The 12214-nt window shown below is 42.7% G+C and overlaps 1 protein-coding gene across 4 annotated transcripts in view; it reads right to left on the reverse strand.

Moving 5' to 3' along the window:
- Positions 1 to 3482: 3482 nt before the first annotated feature.
- Positions 3483 to 12214, reverse strand: part of PLEKHA1 (pleckstrin homology domain containing A1) — a 38931-nt gene continuing 30199 nt past the window's right edge. For 2 of the 4 annotated variants that reach the window (XM_054382767.1, XM_054382765.1), the window contains 5 exons: positions 10227 to 10291; positions 9218 to 9281; positions 7857 to 7946; positions 6665 to 6705; positions 4326 to 4595 (listed from right to left, as the gene is read on the reverse strand). In XM_054382767.1, the coding sequence (XP_054238742.1) occupies positions 4370 to 4595; positions 6665 to 6705; positions 7857 to 7946; positions 9218 to 9281; positions 10227 to 10291 (486 nt within the window). In that variant the 3' untranslated portion in view covers positions 4326 to 4369. Of the gene's footprint in view, positions 4596 to 6664; positions 6740 to 7856; positions 7947 to 9217; positions 9282 to 10226; positions 10292 to 12214 lie in introns of all 4 variants that reach the window. The other 2 variants (XM_054382764.1, XM_054382766.1) reach the window with 2 other exon arrangements.

The following is a 12214-nucleotide window of genomic DNA, read 5'->3' on the forward strand; positions in this document are numbered from 1 at the left end:
TGCCTCAGGAGTAAACTGGCACTGTAAACAAAAGTCTCAGGGTGAACGTTTTGGGTTGTCTTCAACCTGTTTGTTGCCAGTACTGTTCAGAGCTTACAAAGAGCAAGAGTTTAACAATAAAAAACCCAAACCCAACCGATTTTGAGGAGTCCAGTGACTTAACAACTGGAATTTCAGGATGGCTTTAGGATTCAGAAATAGACTTCAATTCTGTCATTAGGTTCCAAAGCTGGAGCATTACCCCTAGGTGGTGCTGATGTCCTGCCAGTCCTGCGTGAAGGCAGCTGCCAGGTTATCAAACCAGATTCTGCACCATTACCCTTTGGCAGCTACCTTCAGGACTGCAGATTTGGCAGTTACAATTTCTAACACAGGGGGTTTAGATCTAGAACCAATCATTCAATTCCCTCTTCAGTAAGGAGGTAATGGCAGGTAGCCAGCAAATGAAAGCATGAAAGGCAGCAGGTAGTAGGAGAGCATCCAAGTCACTTCAGTGACCACAGATCAGCTCTCAATGGGCTGTGGAAGTGTGAAAGGTAAAGATAAAAAACAATCAGGATTAAAAAGCTGCAAGCTAAAGAATAGAGGTGGATGTGATAAGAGAAAGGAACTGGAAGTGGTAGCTTCAGCTCATTTGAGTTGCAGCCAGAAATTGCATTTTATTCTGACCTTTGTTAGCAGGAAGAACAAATTGTTTTGCTGTACATGGAGTAGTATCTAACTTGGTATAGGCACCAAGGACCTTACTGCAACACCAGCTCCATACTGCTGCCACCAAGCTGCTTTTGGAGCTTAGTCACGGTGAGAGCGAGCTGCAAACATCCAGTTTAAGTGGAGATGGGCTGCCAAAGGTATAAACATCCACATTTCATACCAACTCTGGCCCATGGTCCAAGTGGTTAAAATGGAAGCTTCAAGACACTCAGTGCAGGGACCCCTCTGGAAGTTGCACGTTGCAGAGCACAATGTCTGGGGCAGTAGCATGTGCATTTTGACACCAGTGTGACTGCAGCTCTGTGTGTACCTGCAATAACCCCCAGGCAGGAGATGTCACAGCCACACTGCAGCTTTAATTATGTCCAACCTATATACAAAATAGTATCATCTTTATTGCTGCTCTTTATCTGAAGACTGTGTTGTGAGACAGGCTGACTCAGTGTGCTACTGGACAAGACAGGTAAGTGGACTTGAGAAATGCAGTGGCTCAAGTGTGGCAACAGTGAGTTGCTTGCAGGTGATGTTATTCCAGGAAAACATTGTAGAGAAAACCTTTCTTATGCAGAAAAAACTGCTTGTAAACATTTTGTTCTCCTGGGGTATATTTTGTCCCCTTTCAGATGGTGCTTGCGTGTTTCCAAATGGTTGAAACTTGATGTTACTGTGCATCAGGTCCTTCTTCCCATCAATTCAAAAGAAACCTGATCCATTTCCCTGCAATAGCAGGCAAAAATTCCACAGCATAAATCCAGACCACCAGGAGAAAAATCAGCTTATGCTGGTCGGTTTCTCTCTCAGGCTACCCAACTTGATCAAGCTTTGAGGAATCAAAAAGAGGTTATAGCTGCAGAAAAGATAATCTGACCTCTTGAGGGAGCTGAGGGCGTTCAGCCTGGAGAAGAGGAGGCTCCAGGGAGACCTAAGAGCAGCCTGCCAGTATCTGAAGGGGGCTACAAGAAGGATGGAGAGAGACTGTTTGCAAAGGCCTGCAGTGACAGGGCAAGGGGCAGTGGCTTCAAACTAGAGCAGATTGAGATTGGATATTAGGAATAAGTTCTGTACCATGAGAGTGGTGGAAAATTGGAACAGCTTGCTGGGGGAGATGGTTGAGGCCCCTTCCCTGGAGATATTCAAGGTGAGGCTCAACAGGGCTCTGGGCAACCTGATCTAGGTGAGGATGTCCCTGCTGACTGCAGAGGGGTTGGACTGGAAGACCTTTGGAAGTCCCTTCCAACCCAGACCATTCTATGATTCTATGACACTCTTAAATGCTAAGAAGGAACACACTGTTCTGTTAAAATACTTGAGCATGGTGCAAGAAAACTCAGCCAGCTGTTAAGTTACCCAAACTGATTTATTGACAATTTAAATGTGACATATTTACAGCACTGTTTCTAAAATAATTTAACAATTTTCATAGATCTATAAAAGTACTGATAAATAGGAGACCCTAACAATTACCAACAACAAATATTTCCCTATGCTACTGAACTACAACAGTAGTTCTTCTCTTAAAGTTTTTCCTCCTTCTTCCTCTTTTCTAAGTCCCATAATGGAGCTGCTTTACCTCCACCCAATGTGTAGAACTGCCAAAATATAACATGACCATGCAGTGTGAAAGCTGTACCAGAGCGAGTGATTTCAGATGTTAGACTACAGTAAAAATATTTCAATGCAAAGTGGCTTCCACACAGAATGCACTTGTGAAAAGAAAAGCTTCTAAAGAGCTGTTGGTTTACCTTTAGAGTAGTTAAAACCTACAATGCTAGTACAGACATTTACAGGAACTCCCAGTTCTGTGGTAGTTTTCACATATATCTAAAAGAGTCAAACAAAACCAGTAATTACAAACACCACTGCCTTAAGACAGTGATTAGTTAGCTTATGGATGAAAAAAAAAAACAAACAACAAAACCAACAAACCACACCAACCATGAAGGTGCTGACACAATTTAAGGTTTTGAAGTTCAATTCTGTTCCATTCTTAGATGACACCAAATTTCCTATTCCTTGGATCAACAAATTACTGTGGTCAAGCCATCTGTATCTCTCAAGCTAGAAGTCAGTTTGGAAGTTGGAGAGAAAATGGACTTGTATGGTATGTATCTTAGGTGCCAGCAGACAAAGAAGTATCACAGAGCTGGACAATCTGGATCACAGTAAGCAGTAGCATGAGAGATTTGTGGGGGTTTGATTGAAGCAAACAATTTTCAGAAACAATTAGACAGGACAGGCTGGAGCTAAGCCAATGCTTGAAATGTAAAGGTTCTTTCCACTGGCATCACTGAAGCCCCCAACACAGTGTGCACAAACAAAGATCCATCATTCAGAGACAAATATTGCACAGCTAGTAGGTGCAATACCAGACCACTGGTATCCCTTGCCTAAGTTTTCTGCTTTGAACAGTTGTTTTGACCTAGGCTATTCAGAACGACTCCAAGCCAAGGCCTCAAAACCATCAGGAATGGTTTGTGTACATACCTGACCCCGAAGTGTTTCCACAAAGTGAGAAAAAACACAGGCACTTCAGATTATTAGTGCACAAAAAAGGCATAGGCCACGACTGCATGACTGAACAGTTCAGTACCAGCAACGGCAGAACTCAACCAAGAGCTTTTGCCACTGCTCAAACCCAGAAACAGGAACTGCTCACAAAGCACTGGTAAGAAAACCCACCCTCAAAACACTTACCCAACCATACATTTAGACAGTTAAGAAAAAAAAGAAATTGCTGCAAAGCCTAATGGAACACAATAGAAACCTTACTGGGTTCTAAAGATCTAAAAGTGTCCAATTCTCAAGTCCAAATTCTCTTCTCCCCCCTCCCAAACACCCTTACATGCAGTCCATTAAAATCCAAATGTGCAAAAAGGTTAGAACCCATCTTGAGGAGTGCATCAAAAATAGTCTGACTATTCAAAAATATTATTTTAGTGGAAATTGTACAGCACCATAGCTAGAATTCCAAGGGATTTCAGAATTCCTGTTCTGACAACAAATTGGTTGATCCTCAAGAACAGAAGGAAGGTTTTGTGCATTTCCTGGCACCTGAAAGTAACGAGGAGAAACAATTCTCACCTGTATCTCAAATGTTACTGTAGCTCCAAATGAAATTAAATGATCACATTTGCTGGCATTAAGTTCTCCACAATACAGCATTACTTGTGAATTTAGTCAATTTGTCAGATTAGGAATAAGAAGTTGCTGGTACCTTGCTTACTTGCAGAAGTACTTTGTTGTTGTTGTTTAGTCCTTTGCTTTTATTTGCTTTTCCTTCTAAATTGTGCAGTTTGGCCCCTCCCTAGTGAGTGACTTACTGTCAGGCTTTGAGAACACACCCAAGGCCCTTTCCTGACCCTCAGCTGCAAGGCAATATACAAACACACGATACACACAGCGGTGTGCACGGAAGCACACACACACACACACGTCTAGACAGCAGTGTTCCAGCTCTTCGCTCTCCTTCCCTACCATTCTCTTTGGTTAAAAGTCCCAACAAGGAAATCAGAGGACCCAACCAATGGATCATTCTCCAAACCCTTCCGTCACTACACATCACTGACTGGAAGGCTTGCATCATCCAGATCCACCAGGCCAGGATCCTGTTCCTGAGTGCCATTTTTGCTTTGGGGTTCAGAGAGGCCCCACTCAGTCACTTTGGAAGCTGATTCTCTTGGAGCGACAGCCTGGATCTTGTAGCTCCCTGGCTTGGCCTTGGTAAAAGATTGGTGAAATCCTCGCTTCTCCAGGGCAGGGTACTTGGTGTGAGGGTTTGGGACCAGAGGGCTGCCGTGAGCGGCTGTGGAATGTGAGGTGGCTGGGGCTGGGAGGGCAGCACGGAGAGCATGGTTGGGTTCGGAAGCAGACTCGGTATGCTCCTGCAAAAGAAGAAGCCTGTGTCAGCTGAAGTCACCGACAGCACGCTGGAAAGGTGCAGCTTCAGATTTCATTCTCTGAATGAACAAACAAACAAACAAACAAAAAATCTCCAGACAGAAAAACACACAAAGCAAAGCTTCAGCCACAGCAGCAGGAGGCAATGTGTTGTTAAATGTGAGCTTACAGCAGTATGTGACAGCAACATCAGGTTCTTCAGTTTAGGAAATTAAACGTCTCAAATTAAGCTCAGTGGCTTTTCAGACATTATCATACAATCCAGAAATCTGGAGCCTCTCTTCTGTTTAAGGTGTTAAGTAACCTTTCGAAGCTCTACTCTCTGAAGGCCACTGAAAGGGCCTTTCCAAGAGCAAAACGCATTCCATCGACATCAGGTACTTGCAGCCTAAATCCTGTGCTAAAGGCATGTTTTACTCTTCTGTCTTCTTGGGGTACCACTCCCCCCAGCTTGTTCCAGGGACCAAACACAAACAGTAGCTGTTTTATGCTATCAAGGGTGTGTAACAATTTCCAAAGTTAATGGACCTAGGCAAAACCTGCTCTTCAGGCAAGTCCCTCTAATTGGCAGGCTGTTCTCTTGTGTTTGTTGCTGTCACCTGCCCCTCCATTAGATTGATACTGTGAAAACAATTTTTCACCATTTACCTATGCAAAGTTCCCAGGCTACCCAGAAATGATTTCGATGTCGACAGCATACGCCCTGAGTGTCATTTAGATGAGCTAAGTTATCCTGTCTGACCTACAGCTGTACCTCCTCAGGTTCTGCATTGTACCTATGAGTTCTGTAAGGCTGTCTCACAAATCCCCAGGGCAGGGTATGGTGTTAAATGGTATGACCAACATGAGGTGTGATGGTGCAGTGAGTGCTTCCCCCTGCATGCATGATGAGCTGCAGCTGCTGCCACTTCTGCCATCGCCAGCATTAGTACAACAGGACTACAGGAATCTGCAAACCCATGTCTGTACACAAACCAAGGCTTGTTTCAAGCAGGTTTGTTCACCAAAACACATCACAGATGTGTGTCCAAGATGCAAATATCCATCTGAAATGAAAGACTGACTTTTTCATAGCAGTTTTCCCAGTTTCTTTTCCAATGGTATGACAGGAGTTCATCCATTTAATCATACTGGATTCTGCCAAGTATGAATTTATTCATGGTCATAAATGAATCCTAGTGGGTGAAGAAGTAATGCAACTTTTTTTTTGGCTTTATACTTTTGTGTTCAACTTCAGTGAAGTATTTCACATGATTTTTACATTGCTTTAGTCCATACTTGATACTCCAACAAAAAACACTTCCTTTAGGAGAGTATGATCCAGCAATGTACATACTACTCTTACTAACAATCTTACTGAAAACAGGACAAAAGTAAGGGCTGCTAGCACTTACTTTGCTCAATGGCACTGAAGGAGACTCAGATTTTACTACCCAAACTGACTGTAATTTCACACTTAAGAGACTATGTTGCCATATCCCTCGTAAGATGTACTGCTTTGAACAGTGTAGTACCAACTGTATATTATAATGCTTCTATGTTTGCTATGTTTGAACTAATAATTTCATGCAGAGATTTCCAAGCCATGCAAATCAGGCTATGACAGAACCCTTCCAATTGCTAGAGTTCCAACGTGCATTTTTGGGTGCACGCATCTGCATTAGCTTGTGGAGAGCTTAGACTTCATTTTGCTTTTGCACAGTTTCAAAACAGAAAAGCACAGTAAAATGGAAATATGAACTCTCATGCAAATGAGTTTTAACACTTTCGTCTTAAAATGGTGCCACAGAACTTATTTTTAAACATATAGCCTGCTTTGAAGTACAAACACACTTTTCTTTGCCATTTTTCATTTCCAATTGTTTAAAAGTCAGACAAAACGGTGCAAACCTGCAAGTGAAGGATCTAATTTAGGAGTTAGTTATGACAACAGGTAGCATTGTTTTTAGTTTCTTATAGTGCAAATTAGTCTCTAGTCGTAGCCCTCTGTTAAGAAGGCAAGTTTACATGAGAGCCCACATACGTGCTGCATTCACCAGTTCTTGATGTATACCTCTGTATACAAGGATTCGACAGCCTTCTGGCCTGCCGCATCTGGAACACAGTGCAAAGCTAAGATTAGAGTAACCTATACTCGGGGAAAGAAGAGAAGAGAGGGGAAAAAGACAGAAGTGATGCAGACAGTCACAGCTAGATTGCTCAGTTAGCCCCACAAAAAAGAAAAGAGCATACACCAAAGGAAAGCTATCTGCGGATTTTCATTCCCCCCACAAGGAAACAGAATTGGTCACAGGAAATTTTACTTAAAAGCAGGAAGCAGCTCCCAGCTGCAAAAACTAATTGAGAGAACTTAGTTAAAAGAAACAGTATCGATGCAAATGTCTAGACCGGAGCCAGATTTAAATTACTAGATTTTAGATTATGGGGGTAATGATATATTCAGCTTATTACAGACGATCCCACAGCCAGGAAGTACGAACCACAGCTTGCAACATCTGAACTGTGAGTATTCCTTCTGTTAACTCTGGATGTACCTGGGGACACTGTGACACTGCAGAATCCTCACTACTTTTCACAGGTTCATGTACTTTGTACTGTATATGCGTACAGGTTAAGTGTGTGTGTGAAATTCTGGCATCCTCACAGCTTCCAAGACCAAGATTTGTCACAGTGCCTCAGTTCAGTGGTGCCAGGTGGTGTTCACTACATTTTCAACATCAACAACTAATTCGTGTGAGCAGAGATCTCTCAGAGAAGTTACTTGAAATTGGGATCTGAATCTGCAGGTACAACAAACTACCAGCTGCACAGAGTGACAGTTTGGTAGTGAGAGTTGTTAAAACCAAATTAGGATCTTGTCAAAACCAGATCAGGATATTGCCATTTGATTGCAAAGTTCAGCAAAGAGCAGGAATGTCTCGCAGGAATTAGGTTTCCATTTTCGTTCCAAACCAGCAGTGACAAAGACCTTATTGACCTCAGAAGGATGTGTCTAGGTTAGCACTTGCATTATCTACATGTTCCAGACAACACAATGCACACACAGTTCTGTACAGGTAGGACTAAGAGCAGTGCTCCATTAAAACCACAACAATATTTTACGCCAGTCTGTATGGAAGTTCATGCAAAGACACCATCTCACTATGGGACAGGAAAGAGGAGAGGTGAAAGGAAACACCAGCTAGAACTTCACGTGCACAAGGGAACATCAGCTGATCACAGGCTCTCTGAGGATCAGAACATACGGAAGCTGCTGATCTTCCAGGTCCTCTCTGTGCTACGATGGCCCCAGAAATCGCTTTGATCCAGCTGTGCATGTCCTCTGGGCTGTCCGCCTGTGGCAAACCACAGCAAGTGTCTGTAACAAGCAACTCCCAGCTTCCCCAGATCACCATCTCCACTCAAAGGACAGCCTCACCCTATTCCAACAGTCCCTTATTGAAAGCCACTACCATTTCTTAACCCAGACTTAACTTCAGCTTCTACCCTGAATTTACTGCTGCATGTACACGGTTATATAAAAACAATAAGCAAGAAATAAGTGAGTTTACATTACCTGCACACTCTAGGCTCAAATTCTTACTTTCAGTGAAGTGCCCACAGGTATTCTTACAGGAGATCTGCTGCCTCCTTATCAGGCTTTGGCCAATGACATAACTTTTGGGTCTCTTAGCAGACTTTGGCCAAGGACATCACTTTTGGGTTACTGCTGCACTTTATTTGTATCAGTTACTTTGCAGAATTTGGCCAAGGACATAACTTCCTGGTCACTGCTGCTCTTTACTTGTATCAGTTATTTCCTGAGGACTTATAGCCAAATCAAAACTTGTCTGTCAAGGGTCAGCTGTACATTTACTTATAAAAACAACCCAACAAAGATGCAACAGATTAACAGTGAATACAGGGAGAATGTGCATATCTGGGATGAAGACAGATAGAAACTTAAAGCTGCCTCCTAATTAGATTGCAGCTCAATTAACTCAGGGAATCCATCCAGTAAAAAACACCTGCAACATGTCACTTCATTATGCTGAGCTATAGGACAGCTCTCAACTCAGCATCTGGCACCACTACCTCTAACAGACCATACAAGCCTTGCTGCTCCTGCAAGAGGAGCTCAAAAACTGGTTTCCAGTACTGTAAGCATCATGTTCCTACAGAGCTAGGACAAGCAGATCTTTGTGATTTGTATTACAGCCAAAGATTCAGAAAGTGACCTAAGAATGCAGTGAATAGGGAGCGTATGGTTACACATTACCAAATAGGTACTAAAAACCCCTAAATGTTGTTGTGTTTTAGTAGATATTTTAAACTGGTAACTAACCTGAACCTGAGAACTCAGTTATACATAAAAAATCAGTACTTCAAAAATCAAAGATTTCAAGTATTGAGCTGATCCTACAGAATCTGAAGTCTCAAATGTTAACAAAATCACATTGGGATTTACTGTTTATTGCTATCCTATGTTACCAGCACAACAGTTGCTTTTATGTGGAACATTTCTCATAGGCATCTTTCTGAAATTCATGGCTCAAAAGCAAACCAGCTCCTTTGCTTTGACTATGGCAGCGTCCTGGTTTGGCCCAAAGTTTAATAAAGGAATTACCTGTACATAAAAGGTTCGAGAAGTTGTTACAATTTCAAAGAGATTGTCTCTCATCATTATATCACTGTAAATGAAACACAGAAACACTTCAACAGCAAGTACAGCTTTCTGTTTCAAGAAGACTCCAGGATGTGCAGGGAGCCTGAGCATTTGTTGTCACAGAAACACTTTGTTGGAGAAGACCTTTAAGATCATCAACTTCAACCATCCTCTAAATTCTTCCAAGTCTAGTGCTAAACCATTTCCCTCATCACCACATCTCTGGGTCTTTAAACACCTCCAGGGATGGGGATTCAACCACTGAATAAACCACCACTTGTCCAAAGACCTTTGCATTTCTTTATCACTCTGCTACTGTTTTTCTGAGTAAATGCCAAGTAGAAAAGCAGCATTTCTTACTCATTTTAGTCCTGAGACTCTTTATCAGTGGCATGTTGCTACTATATGTGTATTTTTCATTGGAACACAGCACGTAAAGTTTAAAGATATTTATTATTCTTGTCACATTTCTGTAACTTCCCACATTTTTGTGTTGTATTTGCAAAGTATTTGCTAAGTGGTACCCTGCTAAAACCAACAGACTACTACAAAGGCAATTAATTCCTTAGTAATTTGCTGGGAAGGAAATGGCAGGAGGAAGAGTGTTCTCTTTAGGAGATTTAATGTAAAGCAATGTTCTCTAAATGTTTAGAGATGATAAGCAGAATGGAGACTTCTACAGCTGCTGCTCACACCAGAGAGCACTCAGGCATCTCTGCCTCCTGACTGCACAATACTCTTTTGTTTCACCCTTGTCCAATGCACTCACATTCTGCTGACAGTTCCAAGTGTGAAACACACACTAATGCAGACCTCTCAACACTAGCTTAGTGCACAATAAACTACTTGCTGTCCCTCAAGTAAAGAGCATCACAGATGCATACATCACTTCCCCATTGTTCCCAATGAGAGTCTAGCCATGACAAAGTAGTGGACAACCACATGACCACATTAGTGCTGCTCTCCTCACCTTTGTTTGCATTCCTGAACTTTGTGGACCTCCTTAAGTGGTATGACTCTGAGAGGTTCCTTTTCCTGAAAAAAAGAAGAAAAAAGAAAAGGCAAAAATATTTTAGCAGAGTATAGCCAACAACTAGAATATCCACCACAGCCAGTGGTCAGAATAGCTGACAGCAGCAGACCTCTGTACATAAGATCTCATACAGTCACTCATGCAAAAAGTTGATGACAACTAAATCGTAATTTGCTTTTATAAAGTATTAAACCAACCACCACACCTGCAACAAATAGGAGGAAAAAAATCAAGAAGTAAAAGACTCAGAAACATTCAACCACCTTACAATAGTGGAGAAAGCCACCAACCCAGTCCCCTTGTTCAACCTAGATCAGGAAATCAAATCTGGCATCAAGAAGTTTATTAAAGCTGCAACTTGGAGAGGGACCTGGGGATCTTGGTTGATAGCTGACTGAACATGAGTCAGCAGTGTGCCCAGGTGGCCAGGAAAGCCAATGGCATCCTGGCTTGGATTAGAAACAGGGTGGGCAGCAGGGACAGGAGGTGATCATCCCCCTGTGCTCAGCACTGGGGACGCCACACCTTGAGTGCTGTGTTCAGTTCTGAGCCCCTCACTCCAGGAAGGGCACTGGGGAGCTGGAGCCTGTCCAGCGAAGGGCAAGGAAGCTGCAGAAGGGCCTGCAGCACCTGGGCTAGGAGGAGGGGGTGAGGGAGCTGAGGGTGTTCAGGCTGGAGAAGAGGAGGCTGAGGGAAGACCTCATTGCTCTCTACAACTACCTGAAGGGAGGGTAGAGCGAGGAAGGGGCAGCCTCTGCTCCTTGGTGGCAAGAGACAGGACCAGAGGAGATGGTTTCAAGCTACACCAGGGGAGGCTCAGGCTGGTCATTAGAAAACATTTCTCTACTGAAAGCTCAAACACTGGCATGGTCTACCCAGGGCAGTAGAGGAATCACCATCCCTGGGGATATTCAAGCACCGTGTAGACCTGGTGTTAGGGACATGGTTTAGTGGACCCTTCAGCGCTGGGTCAGGGGCTGGACTGGATGAGCTTGGAGGTCTCTTCCAACCAGATTATTTGTGATTTCAGTTAAACTGTGACCATAATCATTTGCTATGAAATGCTACAGCACAAGATGCTCTGGTAACCGTACTGTATGACATGGCTTTAAAGAAGATTAATTGTATCCTAGACTACAGGCAGTTAAAAATGCCAAGAACTCAGTCCTACCAACACCTGTAACAGCAAAGTGTTCTAAAGCACACCAAAATCCTTGGTACTGCAACAAAAATAAGTGTTACCATTCTGTCAAAGTTTCACACAGCAGGAACAAGAGTGAGACCATTCAAACAGAAACACTTTCGCTTCTGCCAGGCCAACACCACCTCACACATAGCAGTATTTTCCTGTGGTGGTTGTAGTGAAACACAAACAAACAACAACTTCTTTTACCTCCTAAGGTGTTTTCTTTAAGCAGTGTCACAATGAGCTAATTCAACTGGTTTCAGCTTCCAGACAAAACAAAAGCTGACAGCTCTGGAACGACAACTTCCTCTACAATTTCTATTGTGTATACTGCAGAGATTTGTGTTTTCAGAGCAGATAGCAAATATAACCATCCTCAAGTGTCAGCTTGCATCAGATCACTTGTCTCTACAGAACAACAAGTGTACAGAGTATAAACCTCAGTGTTTTCAGGTATTTTGCTCTTCTCCCTTCCCTGCTCTTCCTAGGTTCACTCATGCATTACAACAGAGTTTAAAGTAATACAACAAATAGGAACTGCAAGATTGTTCCTGGAATACAGACACCCATTGCAGTGAAGAACTTAGCTCAAATATAATAATTTTCCAACTCTGGTATTGCCTGGATTCCACTATACCCCACTTGAAAACTGGCTTTTGCTCTAACTGAAGAGGAGATCAGTAAGAGGGAACACAACAAAACTATAAACAATTACAAGAAGAAATTCCCAGCATCTATT

This window comes from Indicator indicator, chromosome 7 (genome assembly GCF_027791375.1).
Source record: "Indicator indicator isolate 239-I01 chromosome 7, UM_Iind_1.1, whole genome shotgun sequence".
Taxonomy (NCBI): Eukaryota; Metazoa; Chordata; class Aves; order Piciformes; family Indicatoridae; genus Indicator; species Indicator indicator.